The sequence below is a fragment of the Chelmon rostratus genome, chromosome 12 (assembly GCF_017976325.1).
Source record: "Chelmon rostratus isolate fCheRos1 chromosome 12, fCheRos1.pri, whole genome shotgun sequence".
Taxonomy (NCBI): domain Eukaryota; kingdom Metazoa; phylum Chordata; class Actinopteri; order Chaetodontiformes; family Chaetodontidae; genus Chelmon; species Chelmon rostratus.
In genome coordinates this window covers 21,444,098-21,458,869 of record NC_055669.1, presented here as the reverse complement: position 1 = coordinate 21,458,869, position 14,772 = coordinate 21,444,098, and the positions used below count along the sequence as shown (strand labels likewise).

The following is a 14,772-nucleotide window of genomic DNA, read 5'->3' as shown; positions in this document are numbered from 1 at the left end:
AGCAGAGTTGTCAGAAATGTCATTGAAATTAATGTTCAGCGTGAAACCCGGTGAAACAACAGAAATTCATTTTCTCCATCGCACTGGACGCTACGTAAAGATTTAATGTTTTTTTTTCAAGCGTCCTATGGAGGGCAGCAAAACGCCTCTGCTGCGCCCAGTCTGCCGCAAATTCATCTTCATCAGAAGAAGAAGAAGAAGAAGAAGAAGAAGAAGAAGAAGCAAGATCATGCGAAAAATTTCGGAATGGTAACCGGCGCCACGTTGTAAATGTTATATGTAGTCAGTGGAGTTTAAGACAACATTATAGAAGAAGTCAATGGAATTGTCCGTGTGGTTCAATACCGTCTAAATTTAGCCTTACATCTGTGAAAGCGGCAACGTAGCTAGCATCAGCGTTAGCATGTAACGTTAGCTGGTTGATAGCTCAACCCGTCTACAACTCATTTCCTACTTTCATATTCGACCATTTAGCTACAAAATGAGTTAACTCAGTCTCAGGTTTGATAGCGAGAGGGCGGAGGTTCGGCTGTTATCACATTGAAACAAGGTCATTCAGATTTTGTGGCATGTTTTGAATATTTTGTTGTGTTCAATGTCAGGGTACCCAAGTGAAAGATGTCATCATTAAGCCTGACGCCCCTAACACACTGCTGCTGGACAAACATGCTGACTACATCGCTGCCTACGGCTCCAAAAAGGACGACTATGTGAGTAAAGGCTTTTTTTCAACCGTGGACACCTCTGTCCACTTACTTTCGTGTACTTTAGGGCTGTTGCCATTGTTTGAGCTGGGAGAGAAAACTTAACACTGCAGCGTACAATGATATTTAGACCAAAAGGTGCTTCTAACGTTGTGGCAGCAGTTTGTTGAAGACCCTTTTCTGTTTCTATGACAATGCTCCCTTGCAAAAAGCCATTTAAGTACATAAAGAAAAGGTTTTCCTACTTTGGTTTGAGGAACTTGCCCTTCCTCCACACAGCCCTGACCCCTGACCCCTGACCTCAGCACTGTCTAACAACTTTAGTGATGAGCTTCAGCACCCGTCTGTGCTGTTGTTGCTGCCTTGGAGCAATTTCCTGCAGCCAGGTGCCAAAGTCTAGTGGAAAAACTGAAACCAGAAGAGTGGAGACTTTTAAATGTTCATGTCGACCTCAGTACACCAGTCTAAAACAAAACAATGCTCACTTCTTCTTGTTCATGTATGATATATTTTACTGCAACATCTCTAACATTTGTTGGACAAAGCATGTCTCTTTTCCAACAAATCGCTACAAAACAAAAACTTCCAAAGTAATTCATAGATTTTGTCATTTTTTCTTGCAAAAGATGTGCTAACATGTATTTGAAAATGCCTTTATGCATTAGTAATTACTACAGTTTCTCATGACTACATCTGCTTTCGGGAGAAGAACGATGGCAGAGGTTACCTAATTAGTCTCATTATATTAATGGTATAATTCCAATTTTGTACATGTAAATAGTCAAACAGTAGCTCCTTTTCTCCAGTCAGCAAACTTTACAAGTACTATTAATTTATTTCTATTTGTGTGAACAGTAACTGGTTCAAACTTTAAATATCTGTGGTTATATAATTTACATTTATTATTAAAGCTCCTGCTGTACTATTTCCTGCATTCATTTTCATTCTGCATATAAATCTATATTGTACACATATTTGTCCTTTAAATTAATAAACAAGAGAAAAAAACTTTTTCTATGGGCTGTCCGGTGAACAGGTCCCGCTCTCTCCGGTTCCTTCATGTCTTGTTTGTGTGTTTTCCAGGAATACACGCTGTCAGAGTACCTGAGGATGAGTGGTATCTACTGGGGGCTGACAGTGATGGACCTGATGGGCCAGCTGCCCCGGATGAACCGGCAGGAGATCATAGACTTCATCAAAGCCTGTCAGCACGAGTGTGGAGGCATCAGCGCCAGCATCGGACACGACCCCCACCTGCTCTACACCCTCAGCGCCGTCCAGGTGAGTCCTGAGACAACCAAAATGAAATTTTACAGACGTGTTCTTTTTTCTCACTTTTATGTCAAAGAATATGAACAACTTTTATGCTGCGAGAGCTTGACGTTGTTGCCAACAAGAAAGACAATGCTTTGCTGTCGTTTGAGTTTGATGAGTTGTCAAACAGGCAGAAAATATAGAGAGCAAAAATATAAATGTATCTTAACTGATACAAAATAAATGTGGACCTCATTGATTTTTATTTATATGTTTTCTTGGAGTCTCGTTTACTGTAATTTTCTTGCAATTCCACTAGCTAACGCTGTATACCTCACTCTCTTGAGCAGCCTTCTTGTCCATGGTTTTTAATAAGATTTTCACTTGTGAGAGATCTTTGTGATTAAAGTGATATTTTTATTAACTCCCAGCAAAATTCTCAATTTGTCTGTTAGCATCAGCTTTGTGAATTAGCTTGATTTCTCTGCAACCCTTGTGTTTTGTCTTTACTGGCTTTCTAACATTTTTATTTAGTCACTCATCTTTTTAAAAAATCACGTCCTCAGATCCTGAGCTTGTATGACAACGTGGATGCGATTGATGTGGACAAAGTGGTGGAATACATCAAAGGGCTACAGCAGGAAGACGGCTCATTTGCAGGGGACAAATGGGGTGAGCAAGATTGAGATTTATGTTGTCTCAAGAAACATTTGTATGCACTACTTTTGAAATATACTTGTAAAAATATTGTACAAACTTGAATACGTGTTGTCATCGAGGGCTTACAGCTGAAATCCCAATAAAAAGTGGACCAGTTCTCATTTATTTAAATGCTATGTAAAATATGAAATATAATATTAGAATGGCATAATGTTGTGTTATTATAATTATGGTTGTTTGTCTTTACAGGAGAAATAGACACAAGATTTTCCTTCTGTGCAGTAGCTACACTTGCATTACTGGTATGTATATAATGATGTACAGTTCTTCTAAAACATGTGTCTTTACTCAACACTATAACACTATATGATTGATATAATAATATTTGAAGATGACTCTCTGTCCTCTGCTCCTTTCAAGGGCAAGATGGACACAATAAATGTTGACAAAGCTGTAGAGTTCGTCTTGTCCTGTATGAACTTTGACGGAGGTTTTGGCTGCAGACCTGGTTCAGAGTCTCATGCTGGTCAGGTGAGTCCACTGATGTTTAAGACAATTGCTGTGGGAGTTTCTTGTTGCTAGTTCCCCACACAAAAGTTTTCAGAAAGTTCAAGTATTATTCACATATCACACATGTTAGGCTGCAGGCTGGTCTCATGGGAGGAAGTCTGACTCATAGCTGAGAGGTGGTCAACCCCCAAAATGAACGGGGTGAAATGTTCTCACTCTGGAAGGTGGCTGGTATCACATTTACACCCCTCTTGAGCAGTGGCGTGTTAAAATCCTTCTTAGATAAAATCTCTCAGGTCTTCCCTTCTGTCTCTCAGATTTACTGCTGCACTGGCTTCCTGTCGCTCACCGGTCAGCTGCACCAGGTGAATGCTGACCTGCTGGGCTGGTGGCTCTGCGAGAGGCAGCTGCCGTCCGGAGGCCTCAATGGGCGGCCGGAGAAGGTTTGTGCTTTTCAGATGCTTAACGGGGAAATCAAATGCCATCTGGTCATTGTTGGCTGGACCACAATAGCAGGTCCAGAACTGCAACCGCGGTTATCTGTGACTGGCTGAGTACCTGAATGGTGAAGTTACACTTTTGGTTGGTCAAGTGTTGGAGTTTTCCTCATTGGCTGTTGCTCTTCAAAATGAATAGGCACAAACGTTATTTGTGTACCGTACCTCAGATTCCTTGAGTATGGGTGCAGCCCTCACACAGCACTGAAGACGAAAAAGTTTGGACACTGTGTAAAACATTTAACAGAACGTGATAACCTACTAATTCTTTTTGACATAAATTCAACCGAAAACAGCACAAAGACAATATATTTAATGTTTGACCTCAACAGCTTCATTAATTTTTGTAAATATCTGCTTATTCTGAATTTGATGCAGCAAAATGTTTCAAACAAGTTGGGATAGGAGCAACAAAAGACTGGGAAAGTTGTCAAATGCTCCAAAAACACCTGTTTGGAACATTCCACAGGTAAACAGGTTGATTGGTAACAGGTGATAGTATCATGACTGGATATGAAAGGAGCATCCTGGACAGGCTCAGTGGTTCACAGCAAGGATGGAGCAAGGCTCACCACTTTGTGAACACAGGATTGTATAGAGGAGTTTACTACATAGCTAAGGAACGCTTCAGAAAAATGTTGTCAGTGAACACAGTTTGTTTGCAAATGCTAGCATTCTGTTTTTATTTATGTTTTACACAGCGTCCCAACTTTTTTGGAATTAGGCCCTTAGGGGCTGAAAGGGCTTCGCCTGTACTCATAGAATTTGGAGTTATGGTTAGTAACCAATGTTCTGTTTTGTTTTGGCTTCTCCCTCCAAGACTATCACTACCCACAAGCACAAACACACTCACTTCACAAAACTTCAGTAACCAGTCAATACCACACCTGAAACTGGAAAACATAAAACCTACTGGTGTGGGAAGCAGAGACAACTGAAGCAGCAGGGGAAGTTAATAGATTATTAGAGTAGTTATAATACGACTAAATTCTCTTTCTAATCAAACATTTGAAGATGTGAGTGGAAAAATATTGTTCTTGCAGCTGCATTTATAAAATCTTTACACTCAAATGTTGCTCAGTCATGTCACGTAATATGCTACTTCAGAACACCCGAACCCAAAAAACATCTTAAGAATCCTAATTTAGTTGAAGATACTGCAAACGCTATTGAAGGCAAGACTTTAATTAGCTGTAGTTCCTTCACTGACCCAGCTCTGCTTCTCTTTGTCTCATGCAGCTTCCAGATGTGTGCTACTCGTGGTGGGTTTTGGCGTCGCTGAAAATCATCGGCAGGATCCACTGGATCGACAAGGCCAAGCTGCGAACGTTTATTCTGGCCTGTCAAGACGAGGAGACCGGAGGTTTTGCTGATAGACCAGGAGACATGGTGAGCCGTCGACAGCTAACAGAAACAAGTTCTTCAGCAGAAAACCAAAGGAAAAAAATAGATCACAGATTTATTTTTACATCGGCTTGAATTATGCTTTTACTGTTTTTGCCTTCATCATTCCTGGTTTTATATAGACTTTATAAACTCTCACCAGTGTTAGATGCAAATAATAGACTCTGTGTGTGAGTGGATCCTTGTCTGTGCAGGTTTATGAGCTTATCAAGGAGAGAGAGAACACCTGTCTTTCAGCCCACATCGCCCACCGTTTGAGCCAAATTACCTGATCCTGATGTCTTCTCTGTTACAGCGTGTCATTGCAATTTCAGTTGTTAGTGGAGCGTCTCTCTGATTCTCATTTACCGTCTGTCTCTGCAGGTGGATCCTTTCCACACTCTGTTCGGAGTTGCAGGTCTGTCCCTCCTCGGAGACGAACAGATCAAGCCGGTGAATCCGGTTCTGTGCATGCCTGAGGACGTCCTTCAGAGGGTGGACGTACAGCCCGACCTCCTCAGCTAGCCCTCTGACACCAACATCCCACCACACACACTCACACACTCACACAGCTGCCCTGCCGAACACCTTTCAGCCACACCCTGACTACCACGGCTGGATGCTGGGAGCAGACAGAGGACCACCACACGTCTTAGTGTTAGCTCAAGTCTACACACACATTTTAGAGGCAGGTTTTGGTCTCCACTCACTAAGGACAAATACAGTCACTCAGTTCTGACTCGATTCCTCTGAGCCGTTCTGTCTTTAAACCCTCAACCACTCATTATTTTATCAAGTCACTTGTGTTGGTTTTACTGCAGGAGGCCGGCTCGGGAAGCAGATATTTTGAGGTGTAATCGTTGCTGCTAAAACCCAGAAATCATCAAACAACATTCCTTCATTTTTGGACTTGCTCGTTGTTTTAGTTTGTCTGAGAAGTCGGTTTCTTGACTCTTTCTTGCTCTCATCACCATTTTAGTTGTCAACCAGCCGAGGAAGGTATTACCGTTCTTAATTGTTGGACCGAGGAACTGATCGGCTCTGCTTTTTCATGTGCGTGTGACTTGACAGATTTGTGCATTTGAGCTTGAAACAGAACAGACGTGCATGATCAAGTTTGCTCTGTGACTGTCAGTCATCTGGCTTAAAGACACCACATTTCTTTGTTTTTCAGTATTCGTTGGAGGGTAGCAACCGTTTTCATGCACCGACTGTTTCAAATAAAACTTGCACATTTTGTGAAGGGCAAACTATTCTCATCCTGTTTACACTCGAGCAGTCGTACCGACACTGTTCTAATAAGCCTCACAACTGGAGATGCAATGCAGGACGAAGCTTGTTTTATCTGTCACTCCAGTCAGATAACATCAGTTTACAGTCCAGACGCGCAGTGTTTTCAGCAGGAAATGGAGGACGGGGCAGCGTTATGTGTGTGACTGGAGACAGCCAGAGGTCAAACACATGGCAGTTGTCTCTTACCAAGTATATTTAATGTCTTCTCCACAGTCTCAGCTGCACTGTTTGTTCAAATCCATGTTCCTCAGTCCAGCTTTGTTATGTGGCTGTGGGCAGACACACTGCATAAAGACAGAAAATCTTTTCTCCTCTTGTGTTTTTATGATTTTCAAGCATCTTTTTTTGTTTTCTACTAATTTGGTTAAAACATTTTTTTTTTCTTTAAGGAATAGCTGATCTTTATGTTGCTGCACGCTTGTGCTTTCACTGAAAACACATTTAATCTGTTTGAGAACTGTCCAGTGTTCCAGGACGTAAATGAGTCATATGTTTAATCTGTCGGCTGTACCCAATTAAAGTGACTGATAACTGATAAATGTATTAACTGACAATGTTATGCAAAATTAATGCAAAGTCATTAGTTAAGCAAAAGCTGATGTTGTGGTCGTAGGGTTTAAATCGCAGTTCTCAAGGAATCGTGCTGCTTAAGGATGTGTTAGATCTTAAAAGCAACTCGGACCCGTTGCTGAGTCCTGAACAACTTGTTAAACTACAAGGTGTCATCTTTGTGTTGTGGGAGCAGCTCTAACCCAAACAGCTGCTTACTGTTGCACAACTGTATGTGTGTATATACTAATGTAACTTATTTGTTATTATGGTTGGCAATAAATGTTTCCCTTCAACTGCGATTCAGTTTGTTTTTGCACTGCAGTTGTTTCAGAGCAGAATCTTTCAAACACTGGGATGTATTTTACAGAAGCTGGTGTCCACGTCTCACTGTTGGTGAGCTGTCACTCACCAGATCCCACTGAGATCCAGAATTAATCTTGTTTTCTACAGCGGCCCAGCTGGTTAACACAGTGGATCCAACTGTCTGTCTGCTGCATGTGTTTTTGTAAAAACGTGAACTTACATGATTTATTGGCTTGTTTTGTGTGTGTTTCTGGTGTGATAGTGAATGTGTTGAATAGAAGCGTGACCGCCAGGACCAAAATAAAACCAGCTTGTGTGTCAAATCCTTTGAGAAGGACAAAAGCAGGATAAAAACTTGAGCAGTGTGTGATGACAGTTTGTATCCTAGACGACCAGGACAGACATGAAGATCATTAACATTGGCTGAGCTAAAAATGCAATCAGGTTATTAAGGCTTAAATGTGAATCTTTATTAATTAGGTGTAAAACTCATCACTGAGTGATACATGTGTGTATTATACTTGTGCATACAGATACAAAACTATAATCCATTGCAGGCATTCTTTCAGTAAAATCCAATTAAATTTGCCTCTGGCTGGCTGGAGTAGATGCCACTAGGTGGCAGTCTTACCATTCAAAATGCGTGTATGTTTGAGCAAACGATATCCTGTTATGAAAAATTTAATTGTGGGTTTAAGTGTCTGAAATAAAAACACATGCAGCAAGATGGAACTTGATGGTGAAGCTCTACAGGAACTGTGAGTTACCTGCAACCTGTACTTTTCTCATGCACGTCACATCCATACTCATTAATTCCAGGGAGGCTCTGGTAATAACGCTGGCACCCCAGAAATGCCACAACTCATACTGTATGAGAAATTACGCTTCACAGCAGTGGCAGATTGTAATAATGGAGCAGCGTAAAGATTGATTTACTCCGCCTGCATAATTGGAGGCAGGTAATTCTCTCCTACCTGTTTTCCTCCATGTAATAAAGATAAAGACTCCCCCTGCAACGTACAGCCTGATAAGAAAATGACACTTCACCTGGAACAATTTCTAACAATGGCTTTCATAAAATGTCAGACAAATGATCGAGTGATAACACTAACTGTGTGGAACATTATTATCTCCATGCACTAATTACTGCATCATAATAGTGAGAGACGCATTTCTTTTTAATATTCTGATGCAGCTTCTGGATTCCTGCTCAGGGGCGACTTTGTGTTTTTTCTCTCTTTGTGGTCATTTTTTAAGCCTTTGTAGTCACTTTGAATCTTTTTGTAGTTGTTTTGCATCTCTGTGGTCATTTTCAGCTGTTTGTAGTATTTTTACATCTTATTGTAGTCATTTTGTGTCTCTTTGTGGTTGCACCACATCTCTTTGTCGTTGTTTTGTATCTCTGTGGTATTTTATTTTTTTTTACATGTTTTTGTAGTTGGGTTGTGTGTCTTTGTGTTTTTTTTTTCAAGTGTTTGTGGTCATTTTGTGTCTCTTTGTGGTTATTTTTCATGTGTTTGTGGTCATTTCGTGTCTCTTTGTGGTCATTTTTCACGTGTTTGTGGTCATTTTGTGTCTCTTTGTGGTTATTTTTCATGTTGTTGTTTTGTTGTGGGCTAACCAACACTGTAACTTGGTAAGCATGCATCTCCATATTGATTAAACTTCATTTAATTTCAATTTGCATTCTGGATTTACTAAATGGAGATAACTGTGCAACGCTGCCCTGCTTACTTTTAAATCTGGATTTAATCAGTTTAAACTGAATTTAGCTAAACTCTGATCAGAACTAATCTTGGATAGGAATTAATCTTTGTGCAACTTTTGCTGTCATTCTGCATCTCTTTGTGTTTGTTTTGTATCTTTGTCGTCTTTTTGTGCCTCTTTGTTACTGTTTTGCAACTATTTGTGATCATTTTGCATCCCTTTCTCGTTGTTGTGATTGTGTTGTGCCTCTTTGTGGTCATTTTGTGTCTCTCCACACTCGTTTGAATTACTTTCCAACAAATCACTGGAAAAAAAATCACTCGATACAGGAGCCCCTGGCCTAATACCTGGTAAACCCATTCAGCAATCCATCCATGATACTAACAAGCCAACTACCTATCACCTTCTGACTCTGTGGGGGGGGACAAGGGGCTAATCAGATTCGAGGGAGTGGGTTCGTGCCACCCTTGGCCAACCCTCTGGCCCTGCCTCTGTTCCTGCTGCATGCATTTTTCATTATGTGATTTTCTCAGTGCAGCGCGGACCTGCAAAAATATACTGGCAGGCCTGCGAGTTTTGTATTTATTTGTCTATTTACTTAGTCGATGGGGGAGCAGTAAGCTGTGGGCCCCCGGTGTCTGGGCAGAGACAAACATGCTGGTTGTTAGGCTACTGAGAAACCCCACCGGCTCTCATTAGTGAGGAAGAGAGAGATGAAGAGAAAGACAGAAGGTGCGAGAGAGAGGAAAAAAGGAAAGTGTGACTGAGAGATAGAGGCAGAGAGCGAGGAAAGCGGCGAGAGAACAAGAAGCAGAAAGACAGATGGACGGATCGCAGCTTTCACCTCTCAGTCTTGTTTGTTCGCTGGGAAAGCCGCAACCCATTTTTCCTCCCTCTCCTTTTCTCAGTCCTGTCACCCTCTTGTTATCTCTCAGCACAAAATACTGGGGATTAGTCCAGGCCACAGGGGCTGCAGCCAAATGCTGCCGAACCACAGGCGCAGCAGACAATCACTTAATAAAGGTTTAATTAAACCACAGCAGTGTTGTATGTGAATGCAGAGATGACTCATGAGTTTGGTGGGAAATGGAAATCCTCTACACATGAGATTCCTGTGAAACTTTTCACCCATTTTGTGGTTCTTATCAGGGACATGGCGAGACAACTTGTTGTTATTTGCCCCCAGCAGGTCTGGCAAGGTCTGATTTTAGAGCTCAACACCCTGACATGGACTTTAGTCTGGACAAAGTTTGTTCTCTCTGAATTCATTATTTACCTCATGTCACTGTGATGCTTTTTGCCCATCAGGTTCCTGCAGTTTCTGTGGACAGAGCAGTGGTTGTTGGTGGGGTTGTTCGGCTCCCCTCTGACACACCTGTGACACATGCAGGTGTAAATGTAGATAGACAGTACAATAATGATATCCCAGACTTGTGTATCAGGTGCGGAGAGGAGAAGGGGACATTTTTTCACTGTGTTTGGGAATGCAGTAAAGTCCAACAGTTCTGGTGGTAGATTAAACAAGCTTTAAATGGAATTTTAGGGATACAATTAGTCCTTGACCCTAATTGGTTTATATCCTGATAGACATCATATTTCTAGAAAAATAATTACTGCCCTGGATTTATGTCTCCTTCTCGCAAAAAGAGTTATAGCAACCTCATGGAGAAGTACAAGTAAACCAAAATTCATCAACTGGATTAAAGAAATATCTACAACTTTACCTATGGAGAAGATTACTTACATTATAAAAGGGAAACGGTCACTATTTCAAAACATTTGGGGACCTTTTATTGAATACATGGAGAATGTGGATTTGAGTGGTATGGGGAGTGAGATGGAGGAAGAGGCGTAGTTACTGGTAGTCCTCTGCAGTGTCCTTTGCGATGTCCTAAAATAATACTCTTTTTTACTTTCTCCTTTCTCTTTTTCTTGTTTTGATACTCCACATCCTTATTATGGATGAATTATATATTTGTGTTTAATCACACAGTATAAAACAGAGAACCCTTTGGTTTGGGGTTATTGTTGTTGTAATCTTTTTTTGTTTTTTGGTCTTTTTTTTCATGTTTGTACGTGAAAATGCTTTAAAACTCAATAAAAATAATGATGGGAAAAAAATGTAGATAGACAGTGCTTGGGTAAAAGTGGGAAAACAGCACATCTAGAATCTCACAACTAAATGAGCTCCAACAAAACGAAGGCTCAGACACAGTCTAGCGGAAGAAAAACAAAACCCCCATACAGCCCTAAAAATAAACAGATCTCTGAGAACCAATCAATACTGCTAGCAGCTGGTTAGCTTAGCATAGCTTAGCACAAAGACTGAAAACAGGGGCAAACATCTAGCCTGGCTCTGTTCAAAGGTAGCAAAATCCACCGAGCGGCTCTTCTAAAGCTCAGTGATTCAGATTTCAGTCTTGTTGCAACTGTGAAGCTGCAACAACCAAAATGTGCTGCTTTCATGTTCACTTTGTTTTTTTTAAACAAATGAGATGTAAATTAGTGACTTTTACAACTGCTGGAAGACAGATTGGCCTGAACCACCGAGTCCATTCATTCCTGACAATGGACACCTCGAAGGGCATTATCCCGTTTGTGCCATGGTCACTTGCCAGACAAAAGAAATTAAGAGCATTAATTTATATTTTAATGCTGTTTGCATTCAAAATATTTTCTATAGTAACACCTGGGGGGCTGACTGATATCTAGAACAGTAAATATAATTTTACTGTATGCTAAACAGTTAGACTAGCGAGCTATCCAACCATGTCACTGCAAATCAGTGTCTGATTTTCACAAACAAATGCCAGGACACGTCTACTGCCTGGAGCTGAACAGCAGATGTGATGTGAGATGCTGATTGCTGATGTGATACAGAGCATCAGTATGTTCAGAGGGGCCGTGTACTTCCTGCAGACTGTGTGTTAGTCGCCACCTTGACGTTATTGTTTACTGTGTGGCTTTCTTTTGCTGCACACACTCACCAGCGTTGGCATATTCTCCAAACGGCTAACAGAAATGCTGAAGTCTCTCGCTGTAATTAGGTGCTAGCTTGTTAACAGAGTTGCAAATGCAAGTTTTGACTACATCCCTGTTGCTATGGTTACTAATTTCATGCAGGAAGTGCGTTGATTTAGAACTGTGAGCAGACAATTTCACAACTCACCCTGCAGCCAATCAGAATCGAGTATTTACCCAGACCATGGTATAGAAGCTAAGCTAACAGGCTCCTGGCTTCAGATTTAGTGCACAAGTGTAAGAGTGGTATCAATCTTCTCAGCTCACTCTCGCCAAGAAAGCGAATAAAAGTATTTCCCAAAAACCTCAACTATTCCTCTGAAGTAGTTTATGATACACCTGGATGCATTACCACAGGCCCGGGGCCCATTCTGAATCCTTTATAAATACTTTCTGTGGCACTATAGCATTTCACTGCACACTGTATCTGAATAATGATGTATTTGACATATAAAGATTGATTTTAGTTTATTTTTTGGAACACAAGGAGCTGTGCAGCACATACATTCAATATATAAATCTAAAGCTTTAGGAAGGATTTAAACATCATGTATTTTTCAGCCAACAGCAGCACATTAGAGTCATGGCTTGCTTGCAAAATGCAGCTAAAAAAGATGTTTCAAATCCGAGTAATATTTCAAATGACAGTAGCCTATAAATGTAGCTGGATAAAAACACTGATGCTCTCAGCTCTTGCTGTAAATCTATTAGCTTATTGTTGCTGAGAGCAAAAGTGAGTCTAGGAATCATTGTGTGACACTGGGAAGATTTCTATGTTAAGTGTTGAGAGATATTTGGTGTAACTAACATCAGGAAAAAATCACTGTTGAGCTTGGAGCTGTGGAGGAGTTATGAACCAAATTCAACCAATCAGTGATGAGAAGAGAATAATGAATGGTGCTTCCTGCCTGATTCTCCTACCAGCAGATTTATGAGTGTTTTCATCAAGATGAATGATGAAAACCTTAATAAAGAAGAAAAATCAAGCTTTTACTCCTGACTTATCTATGTTTTTTTTTTTCAGGAGAAACCAGTTGAAAACCACTTGGCCAGCACATGTTGACACCGCTTACTTCAGGCAAGCATGACACTGACTCTCATATGTTAACACCAGTGCTAATTCTGAATGTATTTGAAAATGAAATGAAATGTGTAATTTCTTTAATGTATTTTTAAGCATTGACCTTTTTTTGGCCACTTGGGGGCAGCAGAAACAAGTTGGGAACATAATATTGACTGACCATTTAATTAGAGGTAGAAATCACGACTTCAAATTCAGTAAGTCAGTGAATGCATCACCGTTCAACTTCACTTCAGTATGTATGTCAGTAAGTGAATGCATCACTGTTCAAATTCAAATGTCATGAAAGTGATGATTTTCATTATCTTCTTAATTTTTTCCCAGCACACCCGACTCTTCTGCTTGCAGATTGTGCTGCATTGTTTTACGGCTGCAGATGTCTCTAAAAGCCTGCATCCTTCCTCCCAGAACTTAACTTATTCTGTCCCTTCTGGGCCCTCAGGAGCTTTAAAGGGAAGAATATTTACTCACAGAGGAAGCACAGTATTCATAAAATCTCCTCTCAGCTCCTCTTATGCAGCAGGGGGGGTTAACTGACCTGCTCAAGGGCACCATGAAAGAATTTCCAGCCGGGATGTGAGTTTTTTTTGTGTTTTACTGAATTTATCAGCTCTGTTTAGAGATAGAGTTCATGCAGAAATATGAAGAAATGTTCTGACCAGCTGACGTCCTTTTAGTAGCTGTTCTGGAGCTTTGAGTCATGTCACATGATCTTCAGTGGCAGACGGAGTCACTCGGTGACACAGAATTTTTTCTCTTTTCACTTCAAAGACTATTCAGACATTTTCATGTTGGTTTAAAAGTTGATCGTAACATATCACATCTAGATTTCCATGGCAACCGGCAGCGTGCAACAGCTACTAAATGAATAGGAAACAACAGATGATGTTTCTGTATATAACATATACATACACATACAGGTGCTCAGCCCATATGGAGCTATAAGACGCAAGAAACATAATTAATTCATAATCAAATGATAATGAGTAAAACAGCATAGCAGTGGTGAAACATTTTTCAAACCTGAACATTGCAAGCAACAAATATTGTATAATCAGGAAGGACACTTTAAGTAGGAAGCTTCAGCATCATATAATGGTTCCTGATTATGTGACACTTCTTTCTCTCACATCAACATCCTGTAATAATCACTGGGAGGCAGAAAGGCACAAAAGTTGCACTGACACACACAACACATGGTGATAGTGTCATTTATCAGAGGTTTGTTTTACTAAACGTTCAAAAAGACATCATAAAATGACCTTAAATCTGCTGAGGGGCAGATAAACGGGGAACACCAGATTTTAACCCCCTCAGGTTATTCATTCAGTCATAGCTCTACTTTAAACACGAATATAAATTAATCTTGTGTTTTAAGATGAACCATGACACACATTAACAGAATAACACAGCGCGCAAAAGGACACGTGGTAATTAGATTTCAATTTGTGCTTCTTTTCTGTGGCGGGAGAGACAAATCTGTCAAACTGAGTCAAAGTGATTCATGCTGGTAAGCCGTCTTGGAAGCAGAGAGGAACATGGGACAGGAGCTTATCTGCTGTGTCTGTAGCTGGAGGCAATTGATGTTCGAGTGCATCCTCTGCACAGAGTTGTAGCCTGAAATGCTCCACTTGTGTGAAAGTGCTGCTTGAGTTACACTTTAATCAGGTCACAGTGAGACTATACCTGTTCCAGAAAGTGACTATTACGTTACTACTACATTTTAAATAGTTTATTAAAAGCTTTTGAAGAAGTTAGTTACACAAGACTGAAAACAGACAAAGTCAAATAATTTGTGGATAATTTG

General features: G+C 40.6%; 1 protein-coding gene across 1 annotated transcript; it reads left to right on the top strand.

Annotated features, from left to right (window-relative positions):
• The first annotated feature begins 176 nt into the window (after positions 1-176).
• rabggtb (Rab geranylgeranyltransferase subunit beta) lies at positions 177-7,152 on the top strand. The gene is made up of 9 exons (XM_041949401.1): positions 177-249; positions 603-710; positions 1,788-1,985; positions 2,525-2,630; positions 2,868-2,920; positions 3,039-3,149; positions 3,446-3,571; positions 4,865-5,014; positions 5,393-7,152. Exons 1-9 carry the CDS (start codon positions 247-249, stop codon positions 5,531-5,533), a joined length of 996 nt encoding a protein of 331 aa, XP_041805335.1. The 5' UTR covers positions 177-246; the 3' UTR covers positions 5,534-7,152.
• The last annotated feature ends 7,620 nt before the right edge of the window (positions 7,153-14,772 follow it).